Raw genomic sequence first — 16,350 nt, 5'->3', positions numbered from 1 at the left:
ATTTATTGGACCGAAAACTAAATAGATTTTTTTGTAACAAAATTAACACTATAAATTTCTGATTATCTAGCAATAGTGTTTATTGATCATTTATTAGTTAACAAACACTAAAAACACATTTTTATGAGTGCATACTAATATACATAACTATTCCCTAACACTATTGTTTCTATATTTATTTTTTGTTTACGATATCTTATTGAAAAATATCAGAGTTTGATTCTGAAAATAAAGATATATGAATTACGTAATGAGGGGTTAAACTATCAATTGAGCGCCTGTAGCTCAGTGGATAGAGCGTCTGTTTCCTAAGCAGAAGGTCGTAGGTTCGACCCCTACCTGGCGCGTTTTATTTTATTATAATCTTCAAATCAAAATGAGTTTACACACATTTACATTTTATCCTAAACTTGAAATACAAAGGAGGAATCAAATTGTTTGAATTGCTATATCAGCAAATTTTGTATTCATTTCAGCTACAAATCCAAAATGTCCACAAAGAATTTGATGTCTCTCTCCATGATGCCCTGAAATCACCTCTCTACTAATATACTTTACACTCTCTTTGTTGTTTCCAAATTATCATTCTTTCTGCAACAGACTCTAGCACATTGGAAGGTCATTTGGTGGTGGAAGTTTAGACTCATTGGGTCCTCTCCCATTGTCTACTATGAATGCCATCTTTAGCCCCCATGTGGTGTGTACTTCTAAATGGCAATGTAGGAACCAAACACCTTCATAATTCACACATAATATATACAACTATTTAGTCCACGTCGTTTAAATGTCATAACAAACTAAATGTTGATTATGAAGCATGACTTTAATCAATATACACTTACAATGCAAACTAACAATATTCTTTAATTTTCAACATCTATTTTTGGAAGAAGTGAAATTTTTGGTACCTGGGTTGTCTGCTCTGAATCTGATAGCAATCCATCCAGCATTTGGCACAGACAATGTGTTTCTTTCAACTGGGTCAACAAGATTAAACCTTAATGGATCCTTATCATGATCAAAATTCCCTAAACCTTGTCCAACAACAAAGAAATTATAACCATGCAAATGAAATGGGTGATTTTCTGGTGCTATCATTGCAGTGCCTTGTAGAACAATCTCAACACTTGAATTAAAATTCAATCTATAAACTCTTGTACCGTTTTCGGTATGAAGATTATCCGGTTGATCAGCCCCGGTATAATCGAAAACCAACGGTGGATTCGCAGGAAAATCATCAGTGAAAACACCTTTTATGTTATAGTAATGTGCTTGAAGAAGTGATATAGTAGGCATTAAAAATGTGACATTATTAATAGCAGAAACAAGCTTGTTTCCACTAGTACATGTATCACATGGATCAATGCCAACAGTTATAGCAAATAAAAGAGATTGGTCAATTTTTAATGGAACTTTTGTAGGATATTGTTTTGAATTAAGGCTTTTAAGAGAATCAGTGAATGTTTTTGTTAATGTTGTTGCATTCAGTGGAGGAATGTTTGTTAAAATTGTTTTAGTATCAGGTTGTGTTCCTTTGTAGTGAAGTGTAGCAATTGAAGTAACATTGTCAAAACCAATTGGTGCATCCATGAAAGGAGTTGTTGCTATTAAGTATTTGCCAACACTTTGGTTTGTTGTTAAAAGAACATTTGTGGTTTGTCCTGGACTTAGAAATATTGTGTCTGTCTCAAAAGGTTTAATGTAAGATGCATCTGCTTCAACAACTGTTAGTTTGTGTCCTGCAATTTTGAAGAATAGTTCGTCGTTTAATGCGGCGTTTATAATGCGTAGAAGATAGGTCTTTCCGCGTTCTACATGTAGAGTGTAACCTGCATAAGTTCACAAAGCTCAATTTTTCAAAATAGGTCTAAACATGTAGAAACATGAATAAATTTGTATCATCACGTTTGTTTTTGTTTTTTTGTTTTTTTTTTCTCGAGTTTTTTTTAAAAGTTATGTGATTGTGATTGTGATTGTGATAGTGATGTGAGCTGCGACATCAAAGTTTTTGAAGTCTCTGACCTCTATGGCCAATTGAAGTTGTATGTATCAATTGTATTTGACTATGATTCTCCACAGTATCAAAATATAATAGAAGCAATTTTGTAAATGGTGAATACCTTGAGACATGCAACCGGGAACCGATCCGGGGTGACCATTGATGGTATGAGCATCTGAAATATTTGGTGGCAGACCAGAATTTGTAGCCTGATTAACCACAGCTTCAACATCTGATTTCCACCATTCACCTAAAACTCATACAAATCAAGATTAATTAACACAAACAAATATAATACACAACTACTAATTGCTAAGGTTAAAAAGAAATTAGTACTATATATTTTTCTTATGAAATAGTTAAATTATAAATAACAACAAAACATACCTAGAATGATGATCTTTTCTTTATCAGGTTTAGGAAATGGATAAGGAATATCTCTTTTAGGCAAAATGACAATGGCACCATGCATTGTGGCTCTAAGCCAAGTGATATGAGCATGCCAAAGAAGTGTGCCTCTTTGTCCTGTGATTGTAAAGTTGTAAACAAAGCTTTGTCCTGTTTGAATAGGGCATTGTGTGATATATGCTGGCCCATCAGACCAGCATGTCCTAAGCTGTTTGATTCCATGCCTGTTGTCAAGACCACATTTTTTTATCAAGCTCTTATGACATGATCTGTAAAAGATCTTATATATAAGCGTTTATGCTATAAGCACTTACTTAACCTATTTATCCAAATTATATTTGATTTTGAGTTGATCTACTAGTATAAAAACTTGTTACACTATTTAGGGTGCTTACGAAAACAGTTAATGTCATGTCCATAAATTAATTTTAGTTTATTTCTATAAGCTCTCCAATATATATATATATCTTATGCAAACAATTAATAGTTTATATGAAAACAGGTTGACATTATTTTATCTTTTGTTATAGAAATAGTTTATACATAAGCACTTCTATTATAAGTGTTTAATTAAAGTGTTCATCGAAACTTAAGGCTATGGAAAAATACTTCATTGCCAATTATTTTCTAAGTTAAGAAGATGAAAGTCTCACCAGTGGATTGTAACATTGTGTTTAACATGGTTAGTGACCCTTACTATTACATTGTCATCTTCCCTTGCATAGATAGTTGGCCCTGGGAATTTTCCATTGACAGTCACAAATGATTTTGTTGAGCAAAGCTTTGTTGAATTCTTCAGTACCACCTGTATACATTGACCAATCATGAAGTTCAGCAGATCCTCAGTAATAAAAACTCGACTTGTAACTTCAAGAGACAAAGTTTAAATTCTATAAAAATCAATAGTATATAAAATTCTACTTTGATAATATCTTTACGTGGATTGTTTTTATTTATTTATAATTATTGTCACATTTCACTAAAAATGAACCTAAAAATTTTGGCATGAGAAGTGTACTTACATTAAAATTATAATGACGCACCAAGGATTGAACAAAGGTTGGAAATAAAAAAGCCACAAAAAATATTGCCACAAGGCGTGGCTCCATTCTCGTAAGCAATTAAAATTTTTCTATGTCACTTAAATTCTTCTTTGACCCTTTATTATTAATCTTCTATAGTTTGAATACTAATTTGTAAGACCAAGAACATTAACATTTATATAATGGAATAATTTGTGATGTTGTGTCGTTTTACATATGGTAGGTGACTACTAATATGGAATATTTATAATTTGTAAATTATACCAAGGTTTCTTGCATGCTACATAATGTAGTCCTTATCATTCCTATGTGATGAAAAATATTGCTCAGCTATAAATACTTGTTTTTCTCATTACCAATAATTTTTTTTTTTTCAATTTTCTTGACTATCTTTTTCCCTTGTATGTATGTATATATTTCAAATTTCAAATTTCAAAAGTTATTATTTTCTTCCATAATATATACCTTGCAATATTGGATTGTAGCAGTGAGTGATGATAATGTCAAGTAAAGATATATGATGTACCATCAAAATCAAAACATACCAGAATGATTCAAATAGCTTATCTTTTTCAATTTGAAATTTTCTAATTCCTTGTCACAACTTGCTGCTTTTGTACTTCACTAAATTAATTTCACCTCATTAATTAGGCTAAGATCAAAACTCACATTTTTTGCATTGTAAAATAAAATTATATCTTTCACTGTTTCACATCTGTTTCCAACAATTAGTTGAAATTGAAGAGGTTTAATTATTATCACTGTTAAAGAAGTTTATTAAGTCATAATAGAGTTTAACAATTTTGGAATGAAGAGGCAGCTAACTTCTTTCTTGTATTGAATTGAATTATGAAATAAAAACAATGATTGAAAGTGATTCCACCTCTTTTATTGATGTTAAAAACAATACTCATTGCATAGCCACTTGTGCATATATAGATATGTTTGACAATTGAGTACAACCACATAAGAAAAGGACATAAATTAAAATCTATAGTGTAAGACGATGTATTAATATTAGTCAAAGTCATTTTACTCATCACATTAATTTCATGTCTATGATCACTTCTTTCTTGTGATTAGAAGGAGTAAGGGTTATTTTTGTAAAATAAAAGTAACGGGTTATTTTGGTCTTTAAATGTGTAAGTCATTGTCAACACAATTGTTCATGAGAGTATCAAAATTATAAAAACATATTTAAAAGTGTCTTTTGAAAATCCTTTTAATCCTTCATTTGTCTTTCGTTAGTTACTTTAGTATTTGATATGACTTCTGTTAATCAATTTGTTGTATAAAACTGGTAATGAAAAAGATATTTAAAAATATTTGATACATTTGAAGACTAAAGTGACGACGTTTCACACTTTTAAAGGACTAAAATTAATGTTAGTAATTTTTAGTAATTTACATATGAATCTTTTTCACTGTGGTGGTGAAACATTTCATGATGCAGCTACTATAGCACTCTCAATCTTATTAATACAAGATTTATAAATAAATCCTAGATAATCAACTAAGCTATTTTCATAAACATCTTGTAGAGGATTTATCTCAAAAGACCAATGAATAAGAGTTGATTCATCATCTCCATAGTCAACTAGTTTAAGTGAATTTAAAGATCCATCCAAACCAACATTGCTTGCTTCCATTTTATAAACATAGCTATATGATGAAGAGTCCAATGAAATTAACCTCTCTTTGATCCATGACCTTTCTCCATCTTGTTGAGGAAACATGAAACCAGAAACTAACCTAACATAGCCTTGTTTGTCTTCATCTCCAGATAAGGTTGTGTATTTTTCTACCATTGGCATCCATTGAGGAAGGTTCTTAGTTTGTGAGACTATGGTCCAAACTTTTTCAATAGGTGCACAAACTATTCCACTAACTGAACCATGCCATTTACCATTTCCCAATTCAATAGCCTGCAAGACATGAATTATAATGTTAAATTCAATTCTATAAAAAGTTGTTAAATTCAATTCTATAGAAATTTCAGCATATTTACTTCAACTAAAGAAAAGAAAGTCATATCAGGACACATTTACATACCATGTTTATTTCAATGATCCTATCCTCTCTGGGGTTGACAACTATATTTTGTAATAGCTTTCTACAGAAAAATCCTTATGGTTATAATATGTGAATGCAGCATCTATGTTATAAAGTAATCGAGAATTTCAAGGAAAATTTTGACATATTCATTTGAAAAGACAAAAAAGTTAGGGTGCTTTCATTTCTATATTGATAATTCCAAAGACAGACTTAGGTGTTTCCTCCATTTCTCAGGTACTAAACATTTACATGTTATTTTGACAAGATGAATCTGTTTTTTTTTACAAGATGATTGTTTCATTAAAATATACAAAATTATATAGGCCGTAAACGTCTAAGGATGAGTTTGGTTGAAATTTTAAAAAGTGTCGCATTGTTTATAATTGTAAAGGAAAAGGAAGAAAAATATTTTATATATATATATATATATATTACAAAATTAAAGAAACCAACATGTTTACTGTTGACAAGTATCAACAAGTGAGATTTTCTTCTAATGCTGGATATATATATATATATATATATATATATATATATTTCTTGGTTATAAATCGCACTAGTAAAAAATATATTAAATTTATATCTAATTATTCGTATACTAATATCTAGCCATAATGAACAGATTGATAATAGAAAAGAAGATATGAATGAACATTAGGAATCAATTGTTGGTGGTTCAGATTTTTAAAGAAATCATGGCCCATGGGTCTCCCCCAAGCATTTTTTTGTGGCAGCAATTTCTCGTTAGTACGAGAATCATTATCAATTTTTTGTTGTTATAAATCATTACCAATTTGTGAAAGCTGGCAAGTTATCTAATTCAAAATTATTTAAATCCATTTACTTTATCTAAGAGTGAGAATGTTTAATGCAGTGAACTCTACTATGTCAAAAAATAAAATTCAGTGAACTCTAATACTATAGTTATTAGTAATTACTCTCTCAAAAGTAAGAGGGCAATCACTATTTGTTTTATTTGAATAAAAATGAATATCTTTCAAAAGGGTATTTAGTAGATTTTGAATAATCCAGAATTATATATCATATTTTTAAATAAAAAATAATAACTTTTGTAAGATTTTTTTTAAAATTACATAGAATATCCTTCTCTTTTGACAACACAAGAGAAATATTAACATGTAAAAATATGCATACATTAACACATAAACATAAGATATCTCAAAATATTATCATAAAAAATACTAATACATTAATATAAAAACAAAATTATAATTATACTAATTTACTAATAGATACAAATTGTTACAAATATAAATATCATTACATATATCTTCGTATCAATTAACTATCGAATAATTAAAATATCTATTTATTTTATTTAAAGATACCAATAAACTATCTTGCATGTATCCATCACATATTTTTATCTGCCACTATTAGCGGATAAGTATGATTTTTGTCATTTCAAGTCATATGAAATTTAAAAGTTTTTTTTTTCCTCATAAAAAGAAGAAATGCAAGAGTATCTAGATCTAATTTGAATATTTATAAATTTTGGCATCTTAGATGATTTGATGTAAATGTAATATGAGTTGAGTACTCGTTTCAAATTAATGATTGAGATCCATAATGCATCTATAACTATCTGGGAAGTATAAGTATTGAGACATAGATCAAATTGATATTAATATTGACACAACGATATTAATAATTATTTTATAAGATAAATTATTTAATATAATCAATAAATTGATATCAAACATTGATACATGTTTGACATTTAAAACATGTGTTTGATTAGAAGTTTCTGGACTATATAAATAAATGTGTTTTACATTATAAATAAAGATAATAATGTTCTACTACATAGACTAAATCTAGGTAAGACAACGGTGCACGTGAGACAGATTTTGCCTCCCCCACTCCCATATCCGATTAGTTACAAAAAATCTACACCCGTCTCCGTTTCTTATTGGATGTAAAATTTAGTTCTCTATCCTCGTTCGCGACGGGATTTGGAGTTTTCCGTCCACACCCGAACCAATTCTTATATATATATATAAAGCTAAATACCACATGTATCCCCTTAACTTAATTTCAGTTAAAGTTTATTTTAATTTTAAGTGATAATTTAATCTTTTATGTTTTAAAATATTAACAATATTATCCTTTATTTTTGCAAAAATTCAAAAAAATTATAAAAAATTTCAAACAAACCCTATAAAATTAATTATCATCTCTAACAACATCAAATAAAGAATGAAAATATGAGTTTATTTGAATATTTGAGTTACAAATTTGATGAAATTTGTATTATATTGAAGAATATAATTAATTTTATGGGTTTTGTTTGAAAATTTTGATGAAAATTTTGAATTTTTGTAAAAAAAAAAAGGATAACATTGTTGATATTTTAAAACATAAAAGATAAAATTGTCACTTAAAATTAAAATAAAGGACCAAATCGAAAAAAAAATTACTAAAATATTAATTAAAATTAAGTTAAGAGACCACATATGATATTTAGTCTATATATATATAAAATAAATTAGTTATTATTATATAATAATAAAATTAAAAAAATACTAAAATCATATAGAGAAAAAATTATAATTTTTAATATTTAAAAATATGGAATATATATATATATATATATATATATATATATATATATAATTTAAAAATGACAATAATATTACTAGCAAGATGAATTCAGATGCAAGTGCGGGTAAATATCAACAATCCAAATCCGTCCATGTCCTCGAGTTTTAATGTTGGAAAAAATCCACATCCAAGCAAAACGAATTTCTTCATCTAAATCAAGACGAGTTTGAATATATATCCGCAATTACATATATTTTGTTGTCATCCTTAATTGAACCTACAAGTCTACAACTAAATAATTACTATATGCAAAAATATATGTATCAATATATGTATCGTTCATCTTAAATACAAACAAAAATCCATTAATATATCTATATTTAGTGATAATTTCCCAAAAATATGCTTGTGTTAATTTAATAATGTTGTAGAAGATGATCATAATTATTACAAGTTAATAATTGTATTTGTTTCCTATTTTCATAAAATCAAAAAAATTAAATATATTTAACTTTCAAATTTGATAATTATAAAAATATATACTTTTGTTTATAGTAAAGTTGCGAGAAAGTAATGGTTAAAGGTGTCAAATATTTGAATTATGATCCTCTTCCATGTATTCTTCTCCTTCATCTTCAACCAAAACAAATACAAGAGGAGAAAGAAAATCAATAAAATAATAATAATAATAATAATAATAATAATAATAATAATAATAATAATAATAATTAAGAGAGATATATTGATGAAATAAATAATTAGAGAAAAATAATTAAAGGAAAAAATTAAAATTGTAAATATTGGTTCTTTACTAACTGATGAATGAGTGATGTTGATTGGATTTGAAAGGAAATAAATTTGGATTTTCCCCCATCGAGTATGTTGATGATGCCATTCCATTTTAATCAAACTTTAAAAAAAAAGTATATTTTTGTTTTATAATTTGAAATAATAAACTTAAATATAAATAACTCAATTAAGATCAGAAGATTATCCAGATTTCCAGCTGGAGAGGGAACCTTGTGATGTGATTGCAACGAGAAGAGTGGATTATTTCGTGAATTATTTTTATGAATGATTATTATAAAAGACGGTGGAATCTACTCAATCTAGAATCTAGCCACTACTTTCTTTATACCCTCCCACCACTAGACCATTGACAACTGGACTATCTACACACTCACATCATATCATTATATACACGTTAATAATGTCACCTAGTTAACAAATGTCACATTACAACAACACTCACCAAAAACAAAGTTGTTTCTTTGATATTATATGTAATTCAGTACTTGAATTATATAAACTTCTACTTACAAAAAATATCCTAAAATATTATTAAATTTTAAAATGAATTTTAAGCGTTGTCCACTTTAAACCATCATTTTGGTCTCACCAAAATACCGATAAAAAAACGAAATATTTCTTATTCTAACACTCCAATGAAGGAAAGGCACGTTAAATTGAAAGACTTAGCTGTACATTATTCTATTTTAAACATCATCATCTTTCGTCCATAATTCACTTTGCCACATCATCATAATAAATTATAATAATTTATTTCTCATATATATCCTCTTTTCTCTCTCTAGTACTCCACATGTAAATGTTCACAACATGTATTACTTTTCTCACATGTTCTGTTAAATCTCTTATGTTTTAGAAGCTTATTATTCAGAAACAAACAACAATTTTTTGGGTCAGTTTCTACTCTCTTTTCTTCACCTTTATTTAACCAATTTGAGTTTTGTTAGTTATGATGTGAAGCCATGTGGTTAGAAACTAAGAACTTTGAGTCACATCATATCATATGCCAGCTGGAATTTGGTCTGACAAAATTTGTAATATTTTTTAATATTCTTGTATTAGATTCAATCCTAACTCATTGGTAATGCTTAATGGAACTAGATGGTAGAAGCTTATAGAACAAATGAACAGAAAAATTTAAGGGAAATTTTCATTGTTTAGTATATCATTGAAATTGATGATATGAAATTAATGATGAACAAATTTCACTAATATTTCAGGATAGTTGAAATAGCTTGAAAAGTTATCATGTCTGCTTATGGCCATCAAATGGAGCATATGTATTCTACAAGAACTCTCTCAGATGGTTCTGGTATGTAGTATTAGTTACAATTGTGCTACTTTTCAATGAATTCTCATTTTAGTCTCTGAAATTATAACATTTATGAATTTGATTTTTGAAAACAACAAAGTTTCAAAATATTTATGAAATTGAAAATTCTTGATTCTATTAGTCTTTTTTGTCAGTTTAAAAATCATTTCGGAATTTTATTAAATTCAAGAACCAAATGAACTCGTTACATTTTTCAGGGACTAAAATGGTGAATCGGTCGTACTAAATCACATGATTAGTCTCATTTTGATGATTATTTGTTCTGTTTTTTGTTTTTTTCACAGAAATGAGAAGCAGTTATGTGTTAGAATCTGGATTCTATATTACATCTTTTTCTGCAACCATCTTCATTGCCGGATTTTCTACTATTGGACTTTTATTAATTACTTTGCTGGTTTCACTCTCAATGATGCTGCAATCATGTAAAAGTAGCAACACTGGAATTGTTGAGTTTAGGAAAATAAATGATGAATATGCTTATTGCAAAGTTTATTCTCTGCATACTAAGCTCAATAATTTGGAACAACATAATGTTCCTAACATTTGTAAGGATTTAGCTGTAAAGTATATCAAAGATGGTCAATATGCTAGAGACTTGGATTTAACCAAATCTGTGATTGAAGATTATTTCAATGGTGTTACATCATCAAATGATGGCCTTGATGTGGTGTTGATGGATATAGATGGCATTTTTCCAATGAAACCTCATTCCTCCAATTTGTTTCAAAGGTAATGTTATCATGTAACCATATGTTTTTTAATTCTGCTTATGAGTTCTGAAGAATGGATTTTATTTTATTGGTTAAGTTTTCATGTTGTGAGGAAATTTTAAGTCAAACAATTTGAATTTGATTTTCCAAATTCAAAATCTTAGGTGTTTGATTTTTTGACTATGCAGATTCCTGACTGCAAGTAATTGGAATTCAGATTTTGCAGAAATTTTACTTTCTTGTTTTCTTTATCACAGTACATTTCATCACTTTTCAAGACTTAATTTCATATAGAAAAATTTCAAGTAACTTGTAATCTCAATCTTTATGAACTTTGTTTATTGTATTATTAGTAGATCCTTTTGTCATATATGTACCATGATTCTAGATAATGTAAAGTATACATAAATGCTTAGATATGTGACATCTACAATTTTGGCGACTTAATTATTATTTGTTTGTTATAAATGGTTTGTTACTCCAACTTGTATTAGTTTACTAATTTAAATTGCTGGATATAAAAACTCTCAAATGTAATTATTATTATACATTTATTATGTAATCTGCATATATTGTTAGCAGTAAATTGACAATGTTTTGTTTTGGTGTTGGATTTCATTATAACAGCATTACCAATTGTATATTAGAGGCAAATAATTTAAAGCGCATGGTAATGTTGAGATTATACATGAACCTTCAAGCTAGTGGTTGGTCTATAATTTTGTTATCAAGAGAGCCAAAAACACAACAAAATGTTACCATCAATAATCTTGTCTCTTCTGGATTTAGAGATTGGTCTTCATTGATGATGAGGTTGGTGATCTTCATCAATTAATTAATATGTATTTAGTTTTTTTTTATATATTTAAGTTCAGAAGACATATGTGAGAACGGTATTCTTTTTTAAAATTCATGAAGGGAGAAATTATTATTAATAATGGTGATACTAATGATTTAAATTATATCTTTTGAAATTATGATGTCAAGCTCAATGATCTGCTTTTGTTTTTACAGAGCAAATGATGAAAATTGTACCAAAGTAAATGAGTATTTTTCTAAGCAAAGGAATGTGATAAATTCAAAGGGGTTCCGAATAAAAAGCATCATAAGCAGCCATGTGGATATTTTGACAGTTGCATATGCAGATATAGGAATAAGATTTTTTTTGCTACCAGAACCTATATATGACATGTTTGATCCTCAAAGGAGAGCATAGATGCTGGATATTAGTTTCATCCTTATAGGAGGAATATGGAGTTTTGGGTTCCACTAGTATTTTTTTCTTGTAAAAGAAAATCATATGTATCTTGTATTGTTCATATCTATCAGGGGTGTTCTGTTACATATTAGCCAAACGACAAGAGGTGTGCTTGTAAATTTGGGTCAAAACAGAACATAGGCCTTTTTAAAAAAATATGTATGTAGTATGGGCCTTTTTGTTGCGGTTGGAAACATGAAAAAGTGCAAACAAGGTCAACTCTTGCACAAAAAAGCATGATACAAAGAAATATTTCATTTATTACGAGTGTTATTTAAGATTTTTACATATATATTAAAAAATATAATAATTAAAAAAATATTATTTTATTAAATTATTTATTTTAACTATCAATAGATTTTTTATTATTATCAATGTAAAATATAATAATGTTTTGAAAGTTGTGTATTTAATAATCACTATAGGAAAAAAATAATTAAAATTACATTAAAAATTATAAATAATTTTTATTTTAAATAAAATGTTATGACATTTATCTCATGTAAAATGTTACTTTAGATTATTTATCATTGAAGAAATTGCAAATAATAAAAAAGTGTAGCTACTTTACTATATAATTCTCATAGATTATTGTGTACTCATAATTATCACAAAATATATTAGTGACACATAATATAATAAAATTGAAAGTGATTGACGTAATATTAATTTGAATTATAAATAAAATAAAATATTATAACATTAACGATACTTATTTAAGATTTTTTTTTGTTAGTGTAGTTAGTTGAGATATATGAAGTTTGAAAAAATAATGTCTAAAATTTAAAATATGATATTAACATAACATACCTGCAATTTATAAATAAATAAATAAACATAACATATTAATATTATTGATAAAACATAAAAATTATTAGTATTATTGATTTAGTCAATTTTTAATATACAATATAAATATTGATGGAGATGAATTAATAAAAAAAACTAATTCAACAATTAATTAAAATTTTAATAATATTGATACGCTATTTGTTCTTCATATTATTACGTGTAAGTTGTCTCCTCTACAGAAACTCCTTCAAAAATACAATTCCTGTATTCAAACTTCCTTAAAAGAGACCCAATTACTCAAAACAAAATAATCTAAGTTCAAATAATTCAATTACCAAAAATTTCAAATAATTAAAACTTCCCGCGAAAGGAACCCAATTACACAACAAAAGAATCGTATTCATGCTTCATTAACACATCGACTCAAATACAATTCACAAAAGTTCTCTACACAACAATTTGTTTCTTTTTCATTTAGCTTCATACATCATCCTAATTACAAACTCAAACTCTAATTAACTAATCACTTAACCTAAAATCATTAACATCATATCAGTCTCTACGCCTTCCTGGACTAAATCCTAAAACCAAAACAACATTAATACAAAAATTAAAAAAAAAAAACTAATAAACCATGCAACACACCTTTACAACGAGCAAAATCAGAAACCCCACGTTAATCCAATTCATCACACAAGAACGCGATTCTCCAGAGAAATCGATTCTATACTTTGCACTACCGTTAGGGTACAAAACCCCCCAATTTCTCCCGTTTCCTTCCTTATCAAAAAGCTCGTAAAGATAAACACCTCGAACTCCATCTTTCAACAATGGCGTTCCGGCACCGGACATAAGATGCTTCACCAATCCCCTCAGATAAATCTCCGCATATCCAGAATTCGCATCAAGCTCATTCCCCGAACTAGGCCATCCCGTTTCAGTAACCACTACCGGAATCGTTTCGTAACCCGCTAACGCCATCGCGCTAACGACCGCGTCAACCATAATATCAAACAAATTCCGGTAACGAACGCCGGTCGTGAAATCGTCGCGGAAATTAAACGGATGTTCTTGAAAAAGCGCAATTCCGAGAGGAATCTCCGGCCGTAAACGGTAAAGATTGTAAGGGTAAAGATTAATCAAGAAGGAAGAATTCGTGTCGGTCAAGAATTGAAGCAACGGTCCCATTAGGTTAACGCCGGGAGGTTCTTGAAACTGAGCGGAAGACGGAGGAAACGGAGAAGAAATGGCAGTTACGAAAGAGAAGGAAGTCGAAACGGAGATTTTACGGATCCCGAGATCGCGGAGTGACACGTGTACGTTGGAGATTGCAGGGAGGAGGTTGTTGATGGATTCGGGGTAAACGTCGAGGAAGGCATTGCCGACTGAGATTGTTGTGATTTTGGCGCGTGGGTAGAAAGGAAGCACGTGAGTGTAGATCCAGGCACGTGCAATAGAGCGGTTATTGGCGATTGGTGTGACCATGTAGTTTGGGATGGTGAGAAAGATGGAGATATTGGTGTAGAGGAGGCTTCGGATGATGGATGGGTCGGGTTCTTCGAGACGGAGAGTGGTGAGTTTGAGATTTTCCATGGCGGTGGTTATGCGGTCTGGTGATGATGGTGACGGTGGTGGTTGTGAGGGTGGTGGTGGTGATGGTGAGGTTTGGCGGGACGTGGAGTATGTGACGCCAATGGAGGGGAGGGTGGTGGTGGTGGTGGTTGTTGTTGGGAGGAGAGAGAGGAGAAGGTAGAGAGAGAAAGTGAGGGAGATGAAGGTGTGAAACATTTTGGAAGAAGAGATGGATGGTAGTGATGAGAAAGAAAGATTTTAGGAGAAGTGGACTGCTTAGTTAGTTAGTTTAGTTAGAGAGATTTTCATAATGTGGCGGGAACCACGCGATTTTTCTTTCTTTTCTCTTGATTGGATACTTTCAATTCATTTGGTATACATATCAATCATCACTCATATATCACCCAGGTTCAACTTTCTATATCTTAATGTAGATTCATATTGCAATTCCATAGCTCATTAACTAATTTGTACCAACATTGATTCGTTAGTGTTAGTGTACGTATACAATTAGTAATTTGTTAATATTATATAGAGAAAAACGAATTTTTGATCTTCCTGTCACTCTCCACTTCACCCACTTAGTAAACATTATACTACCTTTTCTTTATTATAAGTATCCATTTATTAAGAAAATTTGATAAAATAGTTAATATATTTATTTTATGTGTTAATGTTTTTAAAATGATTTATGTATTTGAATGTGTTAAACTTATTTTATTATATTCCAAGATAAATTAATAGTTTAAATAAGAGGTATGTTTGAAAAAAATAATAAATACATTACTAAATTAAAAATTTGCTTATATCTAGAAACACATCTTGTTTTCTTAAATTATATTTATAATTAAGAACATATGTAGTATGTAATAATGCATGCATTGTTCAAACTGTTTTCTTTTCTTTTTATTTTTCCCTTTTGGCCCAATCCAACTCAAGACCCTTCCTAATGCAATAGTTTTGGATTAGACCCAACCATGCCCAGACATAAAAGATAGAAAAAAGAATTATCTCAAATAATAACCTAGTTTATTATTATCCTAATATTGGTCAATTTTACTATTGATTTGGTTTGTATATAATTATGAGATTTGTTTTTGTTTGTATCTTTCAATTTTGTTGTTTGTTGAATTTTATTTTTAAATTTCAAACTCGATATAAACTACAGAAATGGGTTCGAGATGAACTAGTTAAATTAGAATTGTTATTGTTATTACACATTTAAATCATGAAAGTGATAAAAAAAATGACATTTATTTTGGGATGTGAAAAATATAAAGAATATAAGAAGCAATTGAAGCGCAAAAATATGAGGTCCTTAAAACAACCTAAAAGGTTATCCAAATGCAAATCGTCTAGGACAACAATAGTACTAACAATTCAAGAAATATGTATGACAACAATAGTATAGGATCCAAAATAAAAAATGCAACATCTTATGAAATTGATGTTGGGTGATAAATAAGAATGGTATGTGATTCTAATATTAGAGATATATTTTGAGCTCATGGTGCATATAGAAAGATAGTGTAAGATGTAGTTATTCTATGGAAGAAAGGACATCCAAATGTATCTTTTCTAATTGATAGAAAGTAGGGGTGTTAAAAAAACCAAAAATTGAACCAAACTGCAGAACTGAACTGATCCGAATTGTTTTCGAACTGATTTTTTAAAATTAGAATCGAACCAAATCAATTTTTAGTTCGAAAAAACCGAACCGAACCACTTTTTAGTTCAAAAAACTGAACCAAACTAGTTTTTAATTCGAAAAAACTAGAACTGAATTTATTTTTTTAGAAGTAATT

The 16,350-nt window shown here is 28.9% G+C and overlaps 3 protein-coding genes and 1 non-coding gene across 7 annotated transcripts; 2 read left to right on the top strand and 2 right to left on the bottom strand.

Moving 5' to 3' along the window:
- Positions 1-251: 251 nt before the first annotated feature.
- Positions 252-3,615, bottom strand: LOC101491505 (laccase-4-like). Its single transcript, XM_004490892.4, has 6 exons — positions 3,430-3,615; positions 3,061-3,212; positions 2,387-2,631; positions 2,121-2,249; positions 909-1,829; positions 252-734 (listed from the first exon to the last, which is right to left on the bottom strand). The coding sequence occupies exons 1-6, from the start codon at positions 3,514-3,516 to the stop codon at positions 604-606; spliced, it is 1,665 nt and encodes a 554-aa protein (XP_004490949.1). The 5' UTR covers positions 3,517-3,615; the 3' UTR covers positions 252-603.
- TRNAR-CCU (transfer RNA arginine (anticodon CCU)) lies at positions 275-347 on the top strand. Its single transcript has one exon. It is a non-coding gene; the product is annotated as a tRNA-Arg (tRNA).
- Positions 3,616-9,614: 5,999 nt separating the features above from the next.
- LOC101490227 (uncharacterized protein At2g39920-like) lies at positions 9,615-12,442 on the top strand. Of its 4 annotated transcripts, none has more exons than XM_004490889.4 (5): positions 9,615-9,772; positions 10,101-10,192; positions 10,498-10,942; positions 11,551-11,736; positions 11,938-12,442. In XM_004490889.4, the coding sequence occupies exons 2-5, from the start codon at positions 10,129-10,131 to the stop codon at positions 12,137-12,139; spliced, it is 897 nt and encodes a 298-aa protein (XP_004490946.1). In that variant the 5' UTR covers positions 9,615-9,772; positions 10,101-10,128; the 3' UTR covers positions 12,140-12,442. The 4 variants fall into 4 exon arrangements, with proteins under 4 accessions (XP_004490946.1, XP_004490947.1, XP_073221679.1 ...); XM_004490890.4 differs by lacking the exon at positions 9,615-9,772 and adding an exon at positions 9,777-9,914; XM_073365578.1 differs by lacking the exon at positions 9,615-9,772 and adding an exon at positions 9,842-9,961.
- Positions 12,443-13,306: 864 nt separating this feature from the next.
- LOC101497481 (glucan endo-1,3-beta-glucosidase 12) lies at positions 13,307-15,092 on the bottom strand. The gene has a single exon (XM_004490997.4). The coding sequence runs from the start codon at positions 14,759-14,761 to the stop codon at positions 13,598-13,600; it is 1,164 nt and encodes a 387-aa protein (XP_004491054.1). The 5' UTR covers positions 14,762-15,092; the 3' UTR covers positions 13,307-13,597.
- Positions 15,093-16,350: the final 1,258 nt, after the last annotated feature.

Source organism: Cicer arietinum, chromosome 2 (genome assembly GCF_000331145.2).
Source record: "Cicer arietinum cultivar CDC Frontier isolate Library 1 chromosome 2, Cicar.CDCFrontier_v2.0, whole genome shotgun sequence".
NCBI lineage: Eukaryota > Viridiplantae > Streptophyta > Magnoliopsida > Fabales > Fabaceae > Cicer > Cicer arietinum.
The sequence above is the reverse complement of the archived record's forward strand: the minus strand, read 5'-3'. Positions and strand labels throughout refer to the sequence as shown.

Bases quoted from the DNA above. Each gene is read 5' to 3' on its own strand.
- LOC101497481 (XM_004490997.4), bottom strand. From the start codon at position 14,761: ATGTTTCACACCTTCATCTCCCTCACTTTCTCTCTCTACCTTCTCCTC.
- LOC101491505 (XM_004490892.4), bottom strand. From the start codon at position 3,516: ATGGAGCCACGCCTTGTGGCAATATTTTTTGTGGCTTTTTTATTTCCA. The intron at 2,632-3,060 runs GTGAGACTTTCA...TCTTGACAACAG, and splicing joins CACAATGTTACAATCCACTG to GCATGGAATCAAACAGCTTA. The intron at 735-908 runs GTACCAAAAATT...TGAATTATGAAG, and splicing joins ATTCAGAGCAGACAACCCAG to GTGTTTGGTTCCTACATTGC.
- LOC101490227 (XM_004490889.4), top strand. From the start codon at position 10,129: ATGTCTGCTTATGGCCATCAAATGGAGCATATGTATTCTACAAGAACT. The intron at 10,193-10,497 runs GTATGTAGTATT...TTTTTTTCACAG, and splicing joins AACTCTCTCAGATGGTTCTG to AAATGAGAAGCAGTTATGTG. The intron at 11,737-11,937 runs GTTGGTGATCTT...TTGTTTTTACAG, and splicing joins TGGTCTTCATTGATGATGAG to AGCAAATGATGAAAATTGTA.